This window comes from Melanostigma gelatinosum (assembly GCF_949748355.1).
Source record: "Melanostigma gelatinosum genome assembly, chromosome: 10".
In the NCBI taxonomy this organism is placed as follows: domain Eukaryota; kingdom Metazoa; phylum Chordata; class Actinopteri; order Perciformes; family Zoarcidae; genus Melanostigma; species Melanostigma gelatinosum.
Genome location: NC_136643.1, coordinates 2,229,154 through 2,243,495, shown reverse-complemented (window position 1 = coordinate 2,243,495; position 14,342 = coordinate 2,229,154). Strand labels below are relative to the sequence as shown.

The following is a 14,342-nucleotide window of genomic DNA, read 5'->3' as shown; positions in this document are numbered from 1 at the left end:
TTAATTAACTTCTAGTAACACATATGCACATACTTTATACTTTTTCTTGAGGTTGTCACATTTTTTCTTTGCCTGCAAGGGACTCACGCTCCCCTGCAGGCACATCTTCTCCAGAAGTGTCCGAATCACATTGATATCAATAATGTTCACACAAGTATGCAAACTTGGAAAATTGACAATTTTTACACATCAGAATATACACATATTCACATAGAAAACATTTACATGATGGCTTATTTTCAATTAAAAAAGAAAGAAAAAGGTGAGACAGCTGTCATCTGTGTGACAGCAAGAATAACACATCAGAAGTGTGTTCTTCTCTACTGGTTGTCCTATTAGTGACAGCTTTGTACAGGATGAGAGCTAATGTAACTAATATAAGATGAGAGTTAATGTAACTGTAACCTTCAGTACAGATGGTCAAATGGAGATATTACAAATGGACTAATGTCTTACTTCCAAGCAACGCTTGCTGAATGTTTGGCCCCGGTGAACAGGCCGTCGTTCTCCCCCTCAGCTCCTGGCTCCCTGAAACAAAACAAAATTTAGAGTTAGTTCAGCGAAATACTCAAGTTCAGTTTATTCGTGTAGTTAATCTTAACGTTAACGTTACCAGACTTAAAGTGATATTTCAGGTTCCTGTCTACCTGAGGTTAGAGAGTGAAGTTACTTTCCAAAGCGAACTACGTCTACGGTCGGATGCAGGCAGACGAGTTGGTTAGCTTTTGTCAGCTAACGTTACTACGATTAACGAACGTGGTGTTATAAGCTCCCGGTAATGGAGAAGCTGCCGGTTAAGTTAGCTAGTTTCTTGCCAAGATGCACCTTGGGTCTTGGAGTTTTCTTTTCTCCATCTGTCTTTGTGTACACAGCTGTGTACCTTTGACCTTTCTTTAATTTAAAGAAACATATTGTTCTCATTTTGATAATTCAACTGGGTGAGTTTTATCCAGTAAGTATATTTATCAACATGTTGAACTGTTTGTTGTTATAATGCTAAATTGTGGTCATTGTTCTTTTGGATGTGAGAGAGACAGGAATAGGGAGGGAGGGAGAGAGGCTGAGATGTGGTATTGTCGGAGAGATAAGGAATGATTAAAGAGCTGGTGTGTGAACCAGACATGCTGAGTTGATCCAGCTAACTGTTCACTCATCGGTCTGCTAATGGTCTGGAGGGGGGGTGGTTAGCATGGGCTCCCAGATGTTACACTATGGCCTGCGTCCTTCTGTCCCTCCTTCCTTGCTTCCTTTTTACTCAGCTCACTGTACTTTTCTTGTTTTTCATGAAGATAAAATAAATCTTAAATATTGACAACTACAGCTATAGGGCAGCACATTAATACTGTTTCTACAGTTTTGTGAATAACAGACCAATAACTGTGAAAAGCATTTAGCCACATCACATCTAGTGCACTTTTTTCGGAGGCAACTAAAGTGGAGCTTGTTAGAAAATATTTCCAGCATTTCTATTGTGAAAGCTAGGTGTCAGAATCACAAGTGCTTCCAAACAGCTGTTTTAAGCACATTCTTTACTTACTCGTAAAAAACACTTAGTGGAAATCCCCAAAATTCAGATAATCTAGAAATATCGCAAAGAAAAATAATAGTTCACCGTCTGGAGAATTGTTGCCACCTACTGCTTTCACGTCACAGTAGTGGATGAAAACAAGCTTTCGCTGCATATGTAAATGAGGATAGTCATTCTTTCAATGGGATAAGGACAGAGCATAGAAAGAGAGAAGAGAGAAAACCAGATGGTGTACTTCAAGTAGTCTGCAGAGAGCGGGGACATGAGACAGACAATAGAATGGAGAGTAAAGGAAGTGCGGATGGGAGATAAATGGGGTCAGATTGTGGAAACAAGGAAAACCAAAGAGAGAACATGAGAGAAGCAAACACATTCCCTCCAAACACAGCTGCAGCCACGGAGGAACCTTTAACTGCTGTTGCTCCTCGCCAGTATGGAATTACCAAATGTGACGTATTACGGGTGATTGAGTAGGTAGGGCTTCCAAACTCTCTTTAACAGGGACCTCTGATCGCTGCTCTCCTTTGGTTTGACCTTAACCTCTTTCTCAACCTCCACTTAGACTGACGATTACATTTGAGCTATTAAGCCGATGTTAAAGTTACTCAGGCTTCATCCACACTTCTACACTTTCGTAAAACGCATCATTTTTGCTATGTTTACGTCTAGCGTCGACACTACTGAGTAGTAGCTCAGCACCTCCAGAGCCCCTCAAACAGAGATTTGGAAACGCTGCAGAAGCTGTTTTAGTTTGACAAAGCCGGGGTTGGGTTCCAGTCTGGACGGGCAGAAACGGAGACCTTTGAACATGATTATGCAAATACCAATGTTCCTGCTTTGATTGGGTCCTATCCGTCACGACTTGTCCTTCCTTGATTCGTCTCACCCCTATCACGTGACCCTTTTCTGGAAGAAAACAAACGACACCAGCCTCGATTCAGTGATTAATTCAACATGGAAAACAAATTGCTGACCTTGTTGTCTATACTAGCAGCTGCTGCACAGTTAAATTATAGTACTGCCTACGTGCGCAGGAGGGAAGCTCTTATTCGAGTGATTTGCGACTATTCCCGTGTCAAGCGGTATTATCAGCCCTGTGCGAGGGGGTTCAGCGGGTTCTCCAGAGGGTTCTCCAGCGCCTCTTAAACCATGCTTTTGTACAGTTATGTTCACAGACTCTCTCACCTGCTGACACTTGTATGTTGAGTGTTATAGCATTTACCAAGAGAGACAAAAACACACAGGAAACACAATTAAAGATGATTTTGACCAATAGCATTACTACTTTACTTTTCAATTTTGCTATAGGTAACATAATAATAATATAATATCATCATGAATAATATTGTGTAGTGAAGACCTGATACTGTGACAGCACTATTGCAAGCTATTCAACTCACTCTGTCATTGTAGCAGTGTTTTCAATGGACGTCTGTAGGTACCAGGGATGGATCGATATTTGTAGTGCTTATGAGCATTAATACTGTTATTGACATCCCTTAATTTGAATATGATTGAGATATATATACGCACCAGTAATGAGTGTGCCTTTATTAATCTATTTTCACAAAGTTATTGGCATACTTCTAATTGGTCACCGGGACGAAGAGAGAATTAACACCTGGGATCTAGGCTTGTGACTAGCTGCCTCTTTGTTTGCTGCTCATGAAGTAAGTTCATCCACATGATGTAAAGGGACGCGTCATCACCAGCAGACAGCAAAGGAGTTCAATAGGCAAATCGGTGAAACATATGAGGATTCATACTCTCGAAGGATTTCAGGATTTGCGTGTCCACTGAGTCAGTACTCAGTCATTCAGTGTTTGCTCCTTTCTAACTGTCTAGACTCTAGACTAATCATTTGTGGTGTAAGCAGTCATTATGTGTGGGCTGTTAAATATTTGTTCATTTTAAACCATAATCTCACAGTGTGTTCCCAACATAAGGACATTTCAATCAGGAGAGACTTGTTTCATAATTTAACAATGATTTATTATACAAGCGTCAAATATGAAAAGTGCAAAGTCTTTGGCGATTGGACTCCATCCTGAAGTACTGTCACCGAGGATAGGGAGACTGAGGTCCAACAGGCCTAATCCCCCCTGGAGTCCAGACACTGGTGGTGGTGATGAAAGGAGTTGCTGCAATCTGATGATGAATCAGGAGCCTGACTGTGATGCTGACTGGAGGTGACTGGGGTGGAGGAGGGTTGCATCTGCTTAGCTGAAATGACAACTGACAGCAGCAGAGAGGAGAACACTATTTAAAGTTTGACAGCAACGATATGATTGGCTTGAGGAACCGGTGTGCAGAATCTGGTTGGTTACTTAAAAGTGCACGCCCCCAATCAACTGATAGAGTACTTACAAGGAGAGGAAAGACAGAGATTACTAGTGAGTGTCTTCCTGACTGAACTTGCGCTTGAGCTACATTTAAACATGACAGACATCTTCAGTGTGACAACAACTGGATGCAGAGATCAAACCAGTGATTCTCCATTGGGGGGAGGACATGCCGGGCCACCACAACACCACCAACTGCCAACTTCACATTTGGAATTTGTCCAAAAACACCATGATTAAAATGTCATTATCCTCTTTCTCCTCGGCCAATCCATCCATTTTGGGTTAAGGTCCTCAATCAAGAAGGCTATTGTTGTGTTTCCACCTGACCGCTGGAGATAGAGCGCTGGGGAAGGATACCGACTTGAGACACTCCCGAATAGAAACGTTGAGCGAGTTTTCTCCATTGTTGCCAGCTTGTCGGATTAAATGAAGCTAAACGATTAGGACTCGTGCATATTGCTCTGTAATTGTGGCGTGCATTGTTAAAGCTGTAATTGCCCAATCAAAATCAGCTGCCTTATGATTTCAAAGATGAATAACCAACCCAAACAAGAGAGGCTGCCTGTATAGCAAAGTTACTACATCTATAAATTGTCAATTTAACACTTTTTTGTTGTTCTAAATGGACTTGATATGACAGTATTCAGGTGTATACATATAATTGTCCTCCTGCTTTATAGCTGAGAGAGAATATCCATTTGTCCATTTATAAAAATAGAGAGGTATAGAAAAACACCAAGAATGTACTTCCTGGACTTAGTAAGAAATCTGGAAACAAACCATTCAAAATATCCCAAGATGCCTCACATGACAAATCCACCCCTAGGTTGGTTCAAATGCTGACGAATGCATTCCTCGGTGCAAAGCTGTGATTGACATCTCATATAATTCTATCCTCAACCCTATTAAAATAACATAAGTGTTTCCATTGGGCGTCTATAGATGAGGGGAACAGCCAGAGGAAGAGCAGGTCATCTGAGACGGTTGACTCTGAGACTTTAAAAGGTGTCAGAAATAACGTCTTCCAACTGTCTCATAACGGAGGAACCGACCTGCTTTGTAGAAGAAGAGAGGTGTTTCATCTTCTGCTAAGTTTTCCACTTTCTCCTCATACCTGAACAATGTGTTTCACATTGGAGCAGTGGGGAAGAGCAGAGAATTGTATGTGCTTTGTGTGTAGACATGCTTGACTTCCAGACAAGGAGGCAAAGGAGGGGTTGAGTTGTCGTTTCCAGGAAAATGTCCAGCTGTACAGTAAGGTTGAATGGGAGGTTTGCGGTTGAAAATCCTGGAGCAGATTTGCCTCTGAATCCCAGCTGACGGTAATTGTGCAATTGAACGTGATAAATGTCCTGGATGTATGCTCATGCACGTGTGCATTTGTTTCTGATTTTATACGATCCCAGTGTGTAAGTGTTGGTGTTATTCCAAGCTTGTCTAGAAGGACATCACCCACAGAGATCTTTCCCTTTCCTCACATGCTTTTCTCTGTAGTGTCACAACACACAGATACCCAACATGTTTTCAGCAAAGACTGCGTTTGGCAGATGTAAAGCAGTGACTGCTTTAAACATTTACTTGTGTTTTACCGTCTGATGTGTTGTGTCAGTGAAACGTATTGAAGGTGTTGTCCTTTACAAGCCTTCCTGTGTTGTATTTGCTCCAACAGACTTTGAGGGTTGAGAGCTTTTTGGCAACAGATCTTAAGGCGAGGGAGGAAGTCAGATGTGTTCCTGCTTTCTTTAGAGGTGTCAGTAATGCTATTTAGCTCCCTAAGTGTGCATTGTTTACTTTACAAACTGGAACGAGGTTACAGTGTTCTGATTGAGTTGTAGTACACGTTTTAAGCCCGACCTAAACTTGACAAAATGAATGTGAATTCGTGGTTCTTTCAGCTGCCTTTGTGAGCAAGTGAACATGCTAACATGCTAATGTTTGGCAGGTAATTCTACCCTAAACATTCATGGTCTACCATGTTCACCATGAATGTTTGGAGTATCAGCATGCTAACAGTTGCTAATTAGCACTAAACACAGCGTGCAGCTGAGGCTGATGGATGAGCGTTAGTCTTTCAGGTAAACCAAAGTTACGGACGAAGTGAAATGTTGACCTGATGAAGCCGCTGGATGAAAAGTTACAGTGAAATAAGTCTTGACCAAAATGAGTTTCCGTTGTGTTTGATGTGGTCGTGTTCTACTGTATTATCGTGGTTACAAAATGCTTATTTTGAACAGTTCATCGTTACTTAGTACATACTGTATGAAGTCCAGTTGAAGCCTCGACCAGCAATGCTCACCACCAGCTATTGCTTTGTGAGCTCTTAGTGACCACTAGGAACTGTACAGTACGGCTGTAAGTCATCACAATGAACTCACTTATATACTGTATGTCATGAAGTGGATGTGAGGTTGTTTATTTATGGTTTTTACTTTATCATTTTAACACAAAACATGATATTTTCTTCTGAATGTAAGCAAGTGGTTGTGTTGCAAGCATGACAAGAGGCTCAATTTTGTAAATAGTTATGTTGATGGAGAGCTGAGAATCACCACCAATACCAGTGAACATTTTCCACCAGATAGCTTCAACAACCTTTCAAAAAATCAAGAGAAAATACAGCGCCTTCTTCTGGACACGCCCCCAGCGTTTCAGAGCAGAGAATGCAGTTATTTTACATTTTTGAAACCTTATTTTGTAATTTTGTTAATCATTAGAATTTGGCTGATCAACTCAGATCACATATTATGTTTGCTTTACCCAGACTCTAACTGAACTATAGTGTTCTACAGTACCTTCCCTCATAGTTTCTCTGTAAAACATTTTATTCACAATTCTCTGATGGTAAAAGACAATTGATTTTCCTTTCAGATTATTGTAACAATCACACATTTCCAACTCAGACATTTTACAGAAATCCATTGTCATGTCATTACACCCACACAAGACACCTGGAATCAATAGAAACTGGTGATAAATCACAGCAGTGAAATTCAGTTAAATGGATCCTACAACAACAATGATGAAGTGAGAGGAAGGACACGAGGACATGGTGCCATGTAAACTGCTTAACTATTGCACATTGATGAATGGAGATATTGAATGTGACAGACAGATGGACACAAACAATCCTATTTGTCTTCTGACACAGTCTCCTGATTCTTATTAGTCTGAGGCACCAGGCTGAAACCACACACACACACACACCCACACACACCCTACCCATTACCGCTACCAGCCTAATCCTTACCCTTAATCTTCTATGGTCTTTACCATAGAATTTAGTCATTTACATTATGAGGATGTGCAATTGTCCGTATTTTGTCTCCAAAAAAACATGTACATGTATGTACTCACAAGACTGGTACAACAAGCCCACACACACACACACACACACACACACACACATACTACTTGAATACCTGGCAACAAAATTAAAAAAGGCACAGCCCCCCTCTTTGACACACAAATATCCTTCTCGTCTGGACTTACACACAAGTTCACACATGAGTACCACACACACTTGCATGTTAAATGTTTCAGTGTCACATATCTGTTTATATACAGTGTATATATATATCTATATATATATATATATATAGCTATATATATATATATATAGATACATATATATATAGATATAGATATATATGTAACTGGAACTTCGGACGGAAAGCTGACTTGTTTTGTTTCCGGTTCGCAACCCCCACTTCCTAAACTGTGTTAAGTGGAAGATTACAGCCATTCACAGCCTATAGCGCCAACTACTGACCAAACTAATCTGTAGCAGAGTTTATAGCTCCAAACCAGTCGATGGAAACACCGCTACATTTATTTTTTTTATTTCAGAACTTGCTTAAAATTCACCTGACAGATGATGAAATTTGGCTCAGGTGATTTTACGAGACTCAACCACATAACTCAACATTGATACACTCACTCGCTGATTGTAAATGGGAAAGATAACGATAGGGTGCGATTCACTTTAATTTCAACAGGTCATGTATTTTATCGTTACCAGACTAGGGTGACTTCATTCTTTGAGCTCGATGGGGCAAACGGCTACATCACTTAGCACTCACAGCAACTTGTGTTTACAAAGAAACCTATCAAGGAAGAGTTAGCTTGTAACGGTTAGCTAATGTTTTCTAGCTAGTAAATTGCATCATATATTGTCATGGCATATGTTATGACATTCTTTAGTTAGCATGACTAAATAGTGTAAATTAAAAGTAGTACCCTACATTATTTGCATGAGAGCACTCAGAGCTCGGGCTGCCGGTCATGGAGCTCGAGGAAGCATGCACTAATATGCTATGTCCTGCAAAATCACCGCCGATCCGGGTGGAATACCAAGTTTTTAGAGAGTACCCTAAAATAACTCTTGATCCTACATTTACCACGATGCAACCCAACAGCATCTTTAGACACTCCCAAACTGGTAAACACCCAGGGTCCGCCTTCAGTTAACATCGGCTTTCTGTGTAAGGTCAAGCCAAGGTAACTCTGATGACATCACTGTGATGTCATCAGGCGTCATTTTCTCAAACTTGACAAAGAGAAAAGTTTCCGCAGGCTTAGAGGACGTCATGTGTGGAGTGCCCCTTTCAAGAGCTGTTTCTTCAGTGCAGTAGCACTGGCATCTTACGCAACAAGTCATTTATCCGGTGGAAATATGTATCACTCTGAGACACACATCTTCCTCTCGCTGGTTTATTCTAATGAGAGTCCACCTCCAGTCACAGAATAATTAGAGAATTATGAAAGGCCGAGGTGACGGTGACCTCATTACGGTGAGGAAGATCAAACTAACGACCCATGACTGATGAAGGCCTCCATGCCTCCACACCAAGGGATTCAGGGCTGTCTCTGGGTCTGAAGACCCCAGACGGGGAAATAGAGGCAGAGCAGGAGATATCGCCACAGCCAGCCGCCTACTTGTGACATTATCAATGCGTTATGATTAAACAGTCTGCCCATTTAAGGTTGCAGCGTGGCACAGACCTGTCACCTCCTGCGAGATCTATTCATGTGTGTACCTTGCTCGTTTTAGATGCATTCTGAATGATGACTCAAAGGAGGAAAAACGGAGCGCTGAGCACCAAAATACACAAGTGGAGGCTGAACTGCTTCAATAGATGTTTTTGACATTTTTCATGTTGGAACCATGGAATGAGAGAAACCTCTACTTTTAGTATACGGCTTGAAATAACATGATTGGTACCTCGCTGTTGGTCTGTCCTACCCAAAAACACATTGAACGCCCATGAATGTCAAATTAAGGGAATAATTCTCCATTTTGATCAGTATACTCAGATAACCACTGTCAAAATCACATCTAGAGTACATTAAGTACTCCTCATCTCACTCTGGAGAATAAAGTAAATGTGCATATCTAGAAAAGTGTTCAACGTAATATATAACACAGATCAAACACATGACGTTATCACGGTTGACCTGCATGGGGCTGGAACCAAAGCCCTGCTTCACACTTGATCTCCTGACAAATAATGAGATGTAATATTATTCTGACTGACCAGTGAACAAAGGATAACAACTCAGCTAACGGGGAGGCAGGCGAGAACATTGCTGTGAGATGAAGAGAAAGGGACAGAGAAAGAGAAGACAGAGGCAGCATCAAAGGTAAAAACAAAACGAAAGGAAAAACTTTCCGGACCTCTGCGAAACACAAATGTCAGGGTACGAAACCAGCAGACAACACATCCCAAGGCAGGGAGCGACATGGAGAGACAGAAAGGGTTCCAGGTGGGAAATATTCCACAACATAGAATTCAGAGCACAAAGACTCTGATTCTGTCCAACTAAGCAAAAGAGTGGAGGGCCTACGATCCGAACAAGACCAATGAGGCTTAAGAAACCTGAGAAACACGGTCTTAAGTACCAGTGATTTCTGGGACTCCAGAGATGATTATGTGAAACACGCACACCCAGAGTCTGGCTGCCAAAAACAGCAGACTGGATTGAAAAAGTTTTGAAGGCAAAGTGTTCCTGCATTTACTCTTAATAAGGCAAAATATCCACTTCTCTCAAGCACGGCTGCTGGATGAAGAGGAAGCTGGCAGTGGAGTGGTACTGTAGGCATGACATGTGTGTGAGCAGGATTTATTTCTTTTGATGGCTGTGGAATTTTAGTAATGTGTTCCTTACAAATATGATAGCACTGATCTTTTAATTCATCTGTCAAGTGGGAATAAAGGGGCCCTGTCCAGAATCTGCACCTGCAATGAAACTGATGTGGAGAACAAAGGTGGGGGGGGCTGTCCTGGTCTTGGGTTTTCCACCGGCTGGGTTAAAGTATTTGGACACTCAGCATCTCTCTAAAATAACTGGAACAAAAATAGTTTTCATAATAATGTATTATGCCCAATAATTTGACTTTTTAGAGGCGACACATTTTAAACTAACACTCCAATTTAGATGTAGAACAGTCAGTGACAGACGGGCTTTGGGCCAACACGTTTGATAGATTGTCTAAACCACTTTATTCTGAGTTCAAACTGAAAGTGAGAGCACCTGAAATGTTGTTAATAATCCCTCATTACCGATGGTGCAGGTCTCCTTTCAACATTAAGTGAAGGGTCTACGGTTGCTCCCGGACAATTTGAGCAATTAATTTTATGCATACTGGTGAATTTTTATGCACAAAGTGTTTGGTGGTAATATCTTTATTTATACTTTGAATATTTATTCTGTTGCAGATCAACTTCTCTCCTTAAATGTTATCTGTGCTGAGTCGACACACAGTCATGATGGACTCCTCTGTGTTTTATTCGGTGGAAGTAAATGTGCAGGTGGCTCCATATTCACCTCAATGATTCATGGATTAATTTGAATTCATTTATAAACCCCTGCACTTTAACGGCTCATGCTTATTTGTATAAGCAAGATTTCTGTTCTTGGTCAAAACGTTCCGCACTTAAAGTGCAGTTATTATACATTATATATATATATATATATATATATATATATATATAAAATGTACCTTCTGCATGAATCCCTAGCACATTGGGAGCAATGGGCTGCTAGGAAGCGTAGAAGGTAGGGGTTCTGGTCTTGCCGGAGAGGAGTGGCTTATCTCCACGGAAACCATCAACTAAGCCATTTATTTCTTCCAATAGCCGTGGTGAGATAACCACTGTCGCTGCTTTGTACATGTTGTGGATGTCCTACGTATTCCAGGAAACTCTATGCCGTCTCGTCTGGGGTCATTACATCATCCGAAGGCGATCGTGGAATTTCACCAAGCTGTATTCATTGAATCTAGCAAGCCACACGTCTGAAGGTTATACAGCTGTATGACAACAAAATAAACAGATTTCCCTGTGATTTAATTGCAATACACAGATACAAGAGATGCCTCAATAACTACATAATGATGCAGATTTCTACAAAGTCTGAATTCATGTTTTGTTAGTTCTCTCCGCAAGACGACAAGCAAACTTTTAAGATGCTTTCTAAGTGGAGCTTGTCTTTGCTAACTTTGTAGCTGCACCATCAACACTCAAGATAACATCATATCAGCCTAAATACGGCAGCGTTGTTATTATGGTTTTTACACATGTATTTATACACAGTTCCATCCGGTCTCTCTACTCATATGAGGTAACGGAGAGCTCTGGGTGATGACAGTAGGAGAATCTCAACGCTTTGATTGAAGTGAAATCTTAAGGATTACAATTGTAATCAATGTTAATAATGGACAGTTTGGGAGATAATTGTTGATGTAGCTGGATGATCTACTTTTCAATGCTTTTAACACTGAAATCCCTTTGATCAACAGAGGCTACTTGATGTAAGGGCCATGTACCTCACAGAGGACCTCCAGTGAGGTCTAAAGTATGACCCACTCAGCCAGAGCTGTGGGAGTGACAGCAGTGAGCGAGTGTGACTGTAAACCCTGGTGCCCTGTCAGAGACCAAAGTATGATGATGGATGTCTGGCCCACATGAATGCAACTACCCAAGCGGGTTTACTCCGTAGGTGTTTAATTAACTGGTTGCATTGTTTTCCAGAGCGACCAAAATTGTAGCCTGGAGGGCTCGCTGCCACGAGTAAAGCTTTTACCCTCATTTCATATTTCCTCCACATTCTCTCCTCAGTGTTTGCGCTTCTCTCTCTCCCACCAGGTTCGATTTTAGTGGGTACAGGGCTTACCTGTACATTGGGATATTGCAAACAGGTTGTGGGTGGAATTATTTTTTCTGCAATTTCTTTCTCTCCATTTCCCTCTATTTTCTCTTAATCTCTCTCTGAAACGAGCGTTGAACACAGAAAAGACCAAACTGTCCCATCGCCTCTCATCGCCTGGTGTAATGAGAAAACTGAAAGTGAAACAGATCCTCATCAAAATAAATGACAAATATAACCAGCATTTGTTCTCCGACAGTAAACACAATTGTGAAATCAGAGTCGTACATTTATCGTCATCCTTGTTGGAATGGAAACGGACAGAAGGGTGAAGCGATTTCAGGAGAGGAAGCGGCCAAAGAGATCGGTTACAATTAAACAGCAGATGAATGATGAAAATATGTTTGGAGGTAATAATATCACTAGAACCTAATTAGCTTTCATCAGTCACTATCTAATTCATATGAAGGAGTGCATGTCCATTGTGCTGATCTTTTGCTATCCTGTCAGCACCAGTTGTTTAAACATTATGCACATGGATCATTTTTACATGCAAATGGCTGCAGGTGCCTGTGTGTGTGTGTGTTCACTGTATCGAGTCAGACATGCCCCATCCGATGAATGCCTGTGATCTTCTTCCACACACTTCAGTGGGATTTGAATGAGGTAAAGCCAAGCACTCCACTGAACTCCTGTCAGACTTAAACACTGGGAGGTAAAGTCTGAATAGATGTCGACAGAATGAGTTATTATTGATGAAAGGGGAGTTTAATAAATGCAGGTCCAATAATAATGAAGACTCAGAAGAAGTAAACGTGTGTGATCTTGTCTATAAGAGGTGGAGAATTGTGATGGTCTCGGTAGATCAACAGATTAAAAGTTACCCAAGGCTCAACTCTCATTGGCTGATCACTCCCAATAACTCCCTGAGCCACCAAACGCAAAGTCTATATAGTGAAGGAAGCATGAAGGAATTATGGGATAGCACTACCATGAGACACATCAGAGAAGAACCAAAGCCAGATGTGCATGTTCATCGTGTTAGCTCACATGCTCTATGTAATTATTAAGTATTTCTCTGGAATGGGAACTGAGGGATGTGACTCAACCATTGATGACAAAGGCAGCTACAGATGCTGCAGTAAGAACAGCTACACAGCCAGACGGGTGAATTTAACGGAACTGTCTTGTGATTCATAGTCTAAGTTCTGCGGCCAAATTAATTTTGTTCCCGCTCAGATTAACTCTGTTAGTTCTGTCAGCACTGTTGCCTTTGTTTGCACTTTTAGTAGTGGTAGCTGCTAGCTTTAGCTGTCGTCATGAGAGCTGTGTGTCTGTGTGGCAATAGATATGATCTGAATTTTGAATATAGCACATTTAAAGTAGACTAAGTGAGCACAAAGGACCACTACTCTTACACACCTGCAAACTCATAAGAGGTGAAAAAGGTGACAAGCACCCAAACCCTAACCCTGTCGGGGGTGCGGGGGCATGCTCCCTGGGATCATTTTATTTTAAATATGAGCTTTAAAATGTAGTATGCTGGTGTACTCTAAGAAGAAAATTAGGTGAAAAGACATTTACTAATTTATTATTCAGTTATGAATCAGTGTTTCAGCTCTAGTTGAACAGCTGGCTAGTTAGCTTCTTTTTTTTTACCGCCAATACTGGATCTACATTATGTACAGTATCTACAGTATTTTACTGTGACGAGTGCTTTTACATCACTCCACGCCGAATGTATCTGCTCGCTTGCGAGGAGAAAACCGAGTGAGGGGCGTCACCTAGCGCAGGGGTTCTTAAATTGTTTGACCTCGGGGCCCAACTTTTCAAGTGCAAAGTGTCCCGGAGCCCATTCAAATATTAACACTATTAGTTTAACTAATTGACCTCACTCTTGGTTTGATTTGTATTCAATAACTATATTAAATCCAGTTACCTGTTCAACTCCACCCCTATTTTGGAGCAAAACCGCCTAAAATGACATACCCAAATTAAAATGGCTGTAGCTTCTGAATCACTCTGACTATATGCATCAATGAGGTCTTGCTAGAAAGAAAACCCCCTAAGGTTCCTTGGAAAAGTGTCCGAAAACCTGTAGGTCATACAGAAACAGAGCAGTGGGCCTTTGGAGTCAGTAAAAGATTTTTGTCCGCATAAAATAAAAAAGTATCTTTCAGGATAAATAACTGCCGGTGGCTGTATCTGTACAGGTAAAGGACAGTATAGGGCTGTAACTACACTATCAGTGAACAACTGCCTCAAATTTGAAGAAGATTGGACAAAGTATGACCATTCTACGGAGTTTCTTCATGAAGAGATCC

General features: G+C 41.1%; 1 protein-coding gene across 1 annotated transcript in view; it reads right to left on the bottom strand.

The window, feature by feature from the left end:
• Positions 1 to 452: 452 nt before the first annotated feature.
• The window catches only part of LOC306783051 (uncharacterized protein), a gene marked incomplete at both ends in the record, with an annotated part of 87,064 nt that continues 73,174 nt past the window's right edge, over positions 453 to 14,342 (bottom strand). The window contains one exon of the mRNA XM_079276583.1: positions 453 to 528. Coding sequence (XP_079132709.1) covers positions 453 to 528 — 76 coding nt within the window. The remainder of the gene's footprint in view (positions 529 to 14,342) is intronic.